Consider the following 10,223-nt stretch of genomic DNA (forward strand, 5'->3'; position numbering starts at 1 on the left):
CTGTAGTTATAAACCCCACAAGCTACTCTAAAACATTAACATGATTAGGAGATCTTGAGTCATGCTGAAACTACTCGTAGGCCTTGTCAATTCAACTTCAGGGATGGGTGAAGGGATTAGAAGTCCTGAGTCATGCCCTTGTTAATTTAGCCACAAGTGAGTGAGAAACTATGGAGTCTATAAATTCTGAGTAAATTGAACCGTCAGGGTGCGAGGTTTTTGGGTGACTACACTGACTCGCTCCTTGATTCCATGGTATTAGATTAAATGCCCATTTCTCCTAGCCCTTGGCCTCTTGTCTCTGACTGACCCCGAGGGAGTGCACAGTTGGTTTGTTAGGCCAGAACACTGGGTGCTTAAATACTTTGTTGGACTTGCTTCCATCTCCTCCATATAGTACCTCTGTGGCCAGTTACTGTTTTACAAGACAACAAAGTTGTTATAAAGTCATTTGGAAATTGTCCCAGAGAGGGGTATTTACACAAAATTTAGATCATGAGGAGGTCTTCAGAACAGAGGCACATACCTGGAATTGTACTGACCTTCTCTTCAACCCACACCAACCACCCAGAGACACCTCCTCTCCCCGGGGCCCAGTCCTTCCCCATGTATTCTAGCAGGAATGGTGCTGTCCACTGAGGCAGCCCTACAGAGAAGACTTTCCTGGGGAGAGATGCTCACTGTGCCCAGGCCCTCCCCTCGCTGGAGCTGGTATCACAGAGCCCAAAGGGGGAACTCGTACCACTCTACCCAAAGTCAGACTCCACACGGCACACTCCATCAGGCACCAAGGTTAATTCCCAACTGCCAGTCAGTATTTAACTTTCCACATAAGATTAGATTAAACATTTGGGTTCATAAAAGCCTAGGATTGTGGGCTGCAGTTAACCAGGGCTTAGCTGGTGGAAAGCTGATGGTGGCTAGCAGGCTGAGATTTATGTACGATATTTAAGAGAGTTCACTAACACCAGCAAGAAGGTTCAGAGAAGGCTGACTTTGTAGAGGAATTCCATACTGCCCACACACCACATAGGTAGGTTTTATTATACTTTCTTATATTTTTGAGGAATTAAGTAACAAAGTTACCTATTTTCCTTTTCCAGAAAACTAGAAAAGGAATTATTTTTCTGGTAGTTGACCTGGCTCCCTCTCCCACCCTTCCTTCCTTCTTTCCTTTCTTGTGTTTTCCTTATGCACTTCTTTGGTAATTGCCTTTGGATGAAAATTTTGAAAGATTCTTTTTTTATATATTAAAGATGTGGGGTACAATTCAGGGTTAGGTACATAAGTGTTAATCGTACAGGTGAAGTTTAGGTCTCCCATTGGTTCTCAGTGAAAGATTTTTTAGTGGGGGAATCATGATAAATATAAGTAATTATATCTTTATCTCTTCTTGATATTAAAAAAGTAAGACTTTGCTGCCCTTTGTTGGCCCAGGTGATGCTAATGATTCACCATCTTTCAAGAAAAGAGAACTTGGGGGTCAAATGAATGTTACTTTCCTTATAGGGTCCAGTTTGGCCTTATTGTGTATTAACACACACTTGTGACAGAGACAGCTGGAATTAGGGGATCATTCTGTAGCTTGGAGACAGGGGACAACTAACGATGTGTGTAGGCTCAAACCATGGTCTTGGTCTTTCACCCAATTGAGCTGACCAGCCACAGGCAATGGAAACAACGTTATTGGAATGTGTGACCTCTGCTAGGACAGTGAATGTTAGGCACTGGTCTGGGTGACTTGGGTTCTAGTTCATGCACTGTGGCCAACTTGAGAGCCCTTGATCTTGGACAGGTGATTTAAGCTCTCTAGGGTATAATTATCCCACTTACCAAGGAGCAGGCCAGCCTAAATACTCTCTAGTGGCCCACTCTGTTCTATGACTCAGCAAGAACCATTACTGGAAATGTAGACTGTGTTAGCTTGAAACACAAGAAATTGACAATATTTTATCATTTTAACCTATATAATTGGCAACTTCATAGTATTCAAAAGAACATAGCTAATAATTGTCTTAGCATTACTAAAGTAAACACCTAAGATAAGTATATATGCCAAGTATGGTTGATGTCTATCAGTTAAATAATTATTCTGGGAATCAAAAATTTAAATTGACCCACTTATAATTTGAGTATGTTTTGGCATAATGTCCTTCAGTGAATTGCTTTCACACACTGTGATTTGTATTTCTGCCTGTGGTTACAAAGAGACATGGACTACTCAGCCACATCACATGCATTAGTATTCAGCCTGGCCAGGGGTCAGCACATAGGTATTTAATCCTCATAGGTGCTTTTCATCTCTCTGATTATGTCTTATCAAAAAGCACTGCCTGATCTGCTTAGCAGTGGGCCTTTGTCCATGTTAGAAGAGCTGAACCCATAATGGGCAGTACTGGCCACTTCACTCTAGAGGACTGGTGCTCACTGCCATGCCTATACCTGGAAACAAACCCAAATGACTCCAGTGGAATTCAGCATTGAGGTCCCTCATCTCAAAAGATATCTTGTTGCAGAGATTCTTGGATGGGCCTTAAGGGCTCAGGAGTCCCCTGAAATAGAATGTAGAACCTGTATGTGCATATGTATACTTTCTGGGGGAAAAATAAAATCACATAGTTTGATTTTTTAAGGTATCTGTGACATCACCCCACCCCACTCTCCACAAATAAGAATCATTGTCATGGTAGTTTCCCATTGAATTCTACAGAGAGGAACAGTTGTTCACTCATTCATTCATTCACCAAACTTTTAGTAAATATCTGCTCTGCACCCATTGTTGTGTAGGGACCTGGGATTCAAAGATGGGTAAAACTGTCCCTGCCTCCCAGCAGTTCAAACTCTCAAGTCATCATGATTCAAATTAATTCATCTCTCTAAGCATCAGGGAAGAAAAAATTTATAGAGTGGCTTTGACAATCACACAAATAGACAACACTAGAAAACTCACACAGAAGGCCAAGGTTGCTTCACTGTTCTCTCCTCTTCCCTTCCAGCTCCATTTCTTCCCCAATACTTCAAGTGATCATTCCAGCTCCAGAATCTAAGGGCAGTTCTTGGAATACTGGGTCCTCTCCCATACCCTGCTCTCCTATGCCTCACTCCCTCAAGGAGGCAAGTGCTTGCCTGGATTTTTCACATGTATTGAGAAGCTCATGAATTGCTTTGATGAAAACACTCCCAAAGATGTTGACAGGGAATATAGCTTGGTCTGTCACCCTTGCCATAGAATATTAGGATCTTTTTACTTCTTCCACTTAAAGGAATAACTGAGGGAATTCCAAGCACAGTGACACAGTCTACCAAGGAGCTACATGGGAGGCAGGGCGGGCAGAGGCGTGCAAATCACTCTGGAGCTTGAGAAGCTACTATCTCTTTGGGGGACCCAGGTACGAGGTGAGCCTACTCCATGCTCACGTGGAGTTTCCTTCATGGAGGCACTGTCCAGCAACCAAAAAAAGCCTTGAATCATTCCAATCTTGACAGTACCTCAGAAAGAACACTACAGGGTGTGTGACTCTATCCAAACGAGGCCCCCTTCATCCCTGGCTCAGTTTTCTTCCCCTTCAGTTCCTCAGGACACTCTTACACACAGAACTACCCACAACACCATTCCTAGTATTGTTCTGGACCCTCAGCCCTCTGTTTGGTAAACTCAGCTCTTCTGGCTCTTTCTTAGTTGCCTCTGCTCTACTTATTTTTCCAGTTTGGCTCACAACAACAGCAAACAAACAAAAAACCCTGAATTTTCTCTAGAGGGCACCACGGGGGAAATATATAAGCTGGCAAAAATCACAGTTTTTTATATTGAATGAAGCTGGGGAGAAGGGTTAGAAGAAACAGATGATGAAAAGATTCACAGGTGAAGTAATCCTGCCTCATTGAGTTTTCAAGATTGACCTTGACATAGCACAGAGTGGGGGTGGGAGGGTTGTCTCTTGATAGATAAAATTAGTGTGCACTCACCCCAAATGAGTAGAACTTCTCTCTTCAAGAGTAAAACAGCCAGTGGTAAAGTTTAGAGTGAATCAAAGTCAGCTTAAGTTACACTCTTTCACAGTGAACTGCAGTATTTTAAATTGTGGGGGGGCACATATCTGTTACATTGCTTAGAAAATGTGCTTGGTGTATACCTCGGGGCAAACTTATCAACTTATAAAACTTCCTTCCAACCCACTAGGCTCTGTGTGGTGAGGAGAGGGAGAGACAGATCTCAGGGCTCTCTGAATAACAGAACTTCAAACATCAGACTGAGAGGGATATACGGTATTATCTTAGAGTAATTCTCAATGAGGCAAATGTCGGGAAGGCATATTCTGCGGGAGAAATGCATGGAAGTTTATTTGTGCCTTTTCCCCAGATGGGGAGATGTGAAACTTCTTTTCCAAGAAGAAAAGAAAATCACATGCTAAAGAGAGGGAGCATTCCTTTAAGAACACAGTAGCAGGCAAGCCCATGGCAAGGTTGTTTGGGTTTTACTGATTGGGCCTGCAGGTTCCTGCTAGTCACAGGTTTACCTACTGCCCATGTTCCTTCCCATTTTGTTTACATTCACTTGCCCCATCTATGAATCATGTTCAACTTCATTTTCTGAGTTCCCTTATCTCTTTGTTCTTACCTGTTACAACACTTTGCACATTGCATTGTCATTTATTTGCTCTCTCCTATAAAACTGAGACTCTCACAGACAGAGTTCCCATTTTCAAAGCTTAGCATAGTGCCTGGCACTTTAATTCATTCATCAAACATCCACCAAGTGCCTTTTATATGTCAGACTCTCTGCCAGACATGTGCTATATCAAGCTAGTCAAAGTCGATACACATGGCAGTCAAGTGGAAAAGCTAAGACTCTTAACCAATAATCACACACACATGCTATATACATCTAAATACGACATAAGTGAAGGGTGCTTTTGAAGAAAAATAATAAGATGCTATTGGAGAAAGTAGTGGTGGTGCTGGTGGGAACTGATTTCAAGTAGAGTTAGGAAAGTCTTCTCAGAAGAAATGACAGGGAGGCTAGAACCTAAAGAATGAGGAGGTAGCAGGTGGAAGAGGAAGGCAACTTGTTCTAGGCTGAGGGACTAGAAGGTGCCAATGCCCTAAGGCAAGAGAGTTTACTGTCTGGGAGGAAAGAGTAAGGTGTGACCAAATTATGGTGAGCTGGGGGTAATAGGGAAGGTGTCAGAAGCCTGCTCAAGCCAGGCTGGGGAAATCCTGTTAAGGAATTATAATCCTAAGAACAACGAGAAGCTATTGCATTGTTTTAAAAGCAAGGATGGCATGATCCATTTCTCTCTTTAATAAGGGCACAGCGCTGTGCAGGGCAGAAGGGGCACATATAACCCCGGTTAGAAGGTTTGGGGGAGGATTGTATGGTACTGTATTGTTTGTATTGTATCATCCAAGTGAGAGATGTTGGCTGGGGAGGGATAGTAAGGATGAAGAAGGAGAGAAGGATTTGAAAAATGTGAGTGGTCACTCAGATTGTTTCTTTGTATCACTTACCTAAAATACTTCTCTCAAATATGGATGCATATACTTATCCCTTTAGGATACTTGGGACAATGCGCTGCCTGGGTGTAGGAGATGGAACAAATAGGAAAATCTGTCAATGCCCTTTGCGACCTTTTGCCTCCATGTCATATCTAACATAAAGCCTCATGATGCTCTAAAAACAGAGCATCATTCCACTGGTGTTTGTTGAGTGCTTGTTATGAATGCAGCATTTTTCTAGCTGTTGGGAGGCTACTGATTTTTTAAAAGCAGAAGCAATGCAAGGTTACTCATGGAGATTTAGAACATGAGAGAAGCATAAAAGAAAAAAGATTTATCTTTAAATGCATCCCACCATTAACATTTTGATCTATTTACTTCCAGCCTTTTCTCCATTTTTGTAGGTATACATTTATTTACATATATACATAGATTTCAAAATGTATATATAGTTTTATGACCTTCATTAAATTTTTATTATACCATAATCATGTATACAGAAAATGAATAAAATGTATTTGATCACTTTAAATATTAACAAAATGTGCACCCAGTCAATCATTAGCCAGGTTAAGAAGAAATAATATTACTTCCCTGGCATGTCCCTTCTTCCCTCCCTCCCTCTCTCCCTCCTTCACTTAAGGTAGCCAAATGCAGAAAGGATCTGTTTTCTTAACCTTGTTCATCTATTTTATTATCTAAATTGCAGCAGGAGAGAGAAACATGCCTACTTTATCTAATTTCACACAGACACTGGAAGATGTCTTCAAAAAAGTTTTTATTACATATATGGACCACTGGCGCAGGAACACAACAGCTGAACAAGAGGCACTCCAAGCCAAAGTGGATGCAGAGAACTTCTACTATGTCATCTTGTACCTCATGGTGATGATTGGAATGTTCTCCTTCATCATTGTAGCCATCCTGGTGAGCACAGTGAAATCCAAGAGACAGGAGCATTCCAATGACCCCTACCACCAATACATTGTGGAGGACTGGCAGGAGAAGTACAAGAGTCAAATTTTGAATCTAGAAGAATCAAAGGCCACCATCCATGAGAATATTGGGGCAGCAGGGTTCAAAATGTCTCCCTGAAAGGGAGAAAGTCACCAAGCCAACACCTGACATCCAGACATAAAGAGATGCCAATGACTTGAAGCAAATCTAAAGTGTCATTGCTTAAAATGAGTTCCTCGTTCTCTACTGAGAATTTTCATGGAGATTATGTGGCTGACCAACTAAGACAGATGACATTTCAATCTCAGTGACTTATGCTTGCTTATCAGAGCAATATTTTATGCTAAAGACTGCTTCTACTTTCTGGGCAATGTCAATGTCATTTTAATCAATGTCCATAGTGAAAATAAAGCCAAAATTGAAGTAAAGTGCCCAGGCAGTGGCAGTGGGGATATAAGGGAAAGATTTACAAATCATTGAATCTTCTTTCTCATGAAACATCATTTGTATATGACAAATTCAATTTATAAATCCAGAAGCTGAGTTACAAAATCTATCACTTACTCCCTGGATTGACATAGGAGCATTTATTTATTGGTTCATGGTGCAGAATCTGAAATGATGAATGAACAGAACCACAGGGTTATTTTACATTTATTATTTTCCTGGAATTTAACTTATTTGAATGTCTGAAGATGGAACAAACATTTCAAAGGGCAAATACTGCATACCAGAGAAGTCCAATATTTAAGAACTACCCGTGCCACAGAAACATATTTTTAAACTAACATTCAAAGTCTTGCAGAAAACTAACCTTTAAAAGTTCTCATTATTAAGAAAAAAATAATAAATTATAACAAATTGCTTGATAAACAACTTATTCTCCTCATTAATTTTATTTTCTTCTATGTATAATTATTTTCACTTATGTTTGAAAGACTAAAGGTACAGAAAATATCTATATTGCTGATGTCTGTTGAAAAGCTAGACAGTAACTGCTTAATATTTTGCACCGTGGGGTGCACGATGTCAGGGCTATCATCTTACTGTTGGCAGGCCATTTCATTTATAGATGAGGAAATCGCAGTTCACTGAGATTAGGTAATTTCATTCACTAATTCAACTGGGCAACATTGATCGACTTGGATCACTGGCCTAGACCCAGGAGTACAGAGATGAACGAGACTACCTGAGCTGGAGGAACTCACACAATAGAGGGAGTCAAATAGTGAACATCGTGATGACAGAATGGGACAGGGTCCTGCCAGACACCATTACAAAATGGACAGAGCCAGCACAGGGACAGGAGGACATGCCTCCTCTCTCAGAGCAGATGAAATTATCAGGTCAGTGACAGCAGAGAGATGTGCAGGACCTCAGCATCACGTAGCTTCTAGTTTACTGTGTTCTCCCTCCTCCCAGTCAGGCCACCGTAGTGGAGGGCAGGGCCTCAAGCCTCTGGGCACTAAGACAAACTTTAGAAAAGAAACTCTTCTTCAAAGCATGCCTGTACAACCCTGTGTACCAACTACAAGATTTGTCTCCTTAAAATTACAGTGAGCTATATACAAGGTGTCTATTTTCCAATAACAGACTTGCAAGTATGCTAATAACACCATTCAATACAGTGTTAGAGAAAGTCATTCCTATTCCAAGAGCAGATGTGGGAAGAGTGGTCTCCTTCCTTAGATCAGAAACCCAGAATTGCCATCCACCCATGGAAACGTCAAGCCTAAAGAGCCCAGAGCAGCAGTCTATAAATCCCAGGCCCCTACTATGTATCCAGACCAGGAGCTGAGGTTTCCACCAGGTGATAAAGACTCTCTCCTTAACCAAACAAGTCAAGCTCCTCTGAGTCCTCTTCTTGACTAGACCCCAACCCTGGCCTATGAAAACTTCAGACTCTTGGCCAAAATGATTTCATTCACCTCTGCACACTGAGAGACTTGAACAAACATTAGTATAGTTTCTAACAGTGAAGGTCATATCCTTAGGGTTATCCCAGCTTCCTGCCAAAGTGCCTGCCTGAGAGAAATGAATACTGCATGAAAATAATTTACCATTTGTTCTAGCCAAAACCTGGTGACAAATAGGCCCCTGAGTCCCCTCTTAGAGCAGTTATATTTTTAATTTATTTATGAGTTGAGGTGTCACTCTGTCATTGTCACCTGTATTTACTTATTCATTTGCCAGAGTCTCACTGTTGCCCAGCATACTTCAGCCTCTACTTCCTGGACTCAGGAGATCTTTCCACTTCAGCCTCCCAAATAGCTGGAACTACAAGAGTGTGCCACCATGCCTGGTTAATTTTTTTATTTTTAGGTCTCACTATGTTGCCTAGGCTGGTCTCGAACTCCTGGGCTCAAGCAATCCTCTCATTTCAGCCTCCCAAAGTGCTAGGATGATAGGCATGAGCCACCACCCCCAGTGGAAGTTACTTTTGAGAGCTTGCAATTAACAATATTTGCTTTTCCCCTTTGAGATGTAAATCTCCTAGTATCCAGAAAATGTCTTGTCTCTTTGAAATGCAAATGTTCAAACTCCCCTGTGGGGTGAGTGCTTTGCTCTACCCTCTGGCCTAAATAGAAGTTTGTTTCTTTTCCATATAAGTAACAACTAGCAAACCCAGATCACACTATCACACTGACCCAACCTCTCCGCTTTTTATGCATTTCTACTTCCCTGACTCTCTCAAGTCCTGCTCCCATGTCTAGGCAAGTCTGCACAAATGAAAGTTGAGCTCTTCCTGCAGGACCCTCTTCTGATTTGCAACAGCTACTGAGTCTATCCTGCCTGCTTTAACTAGTATCTGGTTTTGTTTACCTTTGACAACCGAAGACAACCTGAGGGGAAAAAAAATCTCGGTTTTCCTACTTAGTTCCTGGTTTTCAGCGATGATTTTATGATTATCACTGCAAGTATAAGTGACATGCAGGGTTCTGTCAGTCAACTTCACTTTTGGGAAAGGGGGCAAATGCTGACTCTTTACAAGCACGTTGGGTGTATAGTGGTGGAAGATCATTTGCCAAAATTTGCCACTCCAGGGTCAATTCCCACCAAATCCAGGCTTTCCACTTTTTACCTGGCAACTGAAAACACCAATTCAAACAACTTGCTGCTTTTCTTTTCTTCCTCATTTGCTTTTAGAGTTCCTCTGCTTGGTCTACTGGCTCCACATGACTTAAGTACCGTTTATTTCTAAAGCACAGCTCAGAAGCTATTTAAAAAGGAGGACATGGTGAATGATCTGATAGACCCTAGATCCAGATTACCTACGGTCAAGTCTCAGCTCTGGCACTTGCTGGCTTTAAAGACCTGGAAAAATTAGTATCCTTGTGTCTCCATTTTCCTCATTTGTGAAATGGTTATAATTACGGCATGTCCCTTGTAGGCTTGTTATGAGACTTAAATTAGACAATAGCCTCTAAGTGCTTATAACAAAGCCATTTTTGTTACTTTCTCCAGGTAAACTTCCCTTGTTAACAGAACCAACCCCCTTATCCCTAAGTTTGTTCTTCCCCCTGCACTCTCTAACATTTTGTACCTCATTACCACAGAGTCCTAATGGGCTTTGGAATTAGATCGCCTGGGTTCACATCTCCATTCTGCCGCTGCAATTCACACGTTTTCTAGCGCCCACCACTTCATCTCCCCTAATCTCAGTTTCCTCATCTATACACGGGTGGGCAGAGTACGCGCTGAGCACTCTAGAGACATCCTTCTTACTATCCTTGCATTTGGGTAACTGGTTTGTGCCCTCCCAAGGGGCA

At 41.7% G+C, this 10,223-nt stretch overlaps 1 protein-coding gene across 1 annotated transcript; it reads left to right on the top strand.

Annotated features, from left to right (window-relative positions):
- The first annotated feature begins 905 nt into the window (after positions 1–905).
- KCNE2 (potassium voltage-gated channel subfamily E regulatory subunit 2) lies at positions 906–6,891 on the top strand. Its single transcript, XM_008074060.1, has 2 exons — positions 906–1,033; positions 6,206–6,891. Exon 2 carries the CDS (start codon positions 6,220–6,222, stop codon positions 6,589–6,591), a length of 372 nt encoding a protein of 123 aa, XP_008072251.1. The 5' UTR covers positions 906–1,033; positions 6,206–6,219; the 3' UTR covers positions 6,592–6,891.
- The last annotated feature ends 3,332 nt before the right edge of the window (positions 6,892–10,223 follow it).

The sequence above is a fragment of the Carlito syrichta genome, unplaced genomic scaffold, assembly GCF_000164805.1.
Source record: "Carlito syrichta isolate Samal-C Ts95f unplaced genomic scaffold, Tarsius_syrichta-2.0.1 Scaffold316292, whole genome shotgun sequence".
NCBI lineage: Eukaryota > Metazoa > Chordata > Mammalia > Primates > Tarsiidae > Carlito > Carlito syrichta.

Excerpts from the sequence above, each read along its gene's own strand:
- KCNE2 (XM_008074060.1), top strand. The coding sequence starts at position 6,220 with ATGCCTACTTTATCTAATTTCACACAGACACTGGAAGATGTCTTCAAA.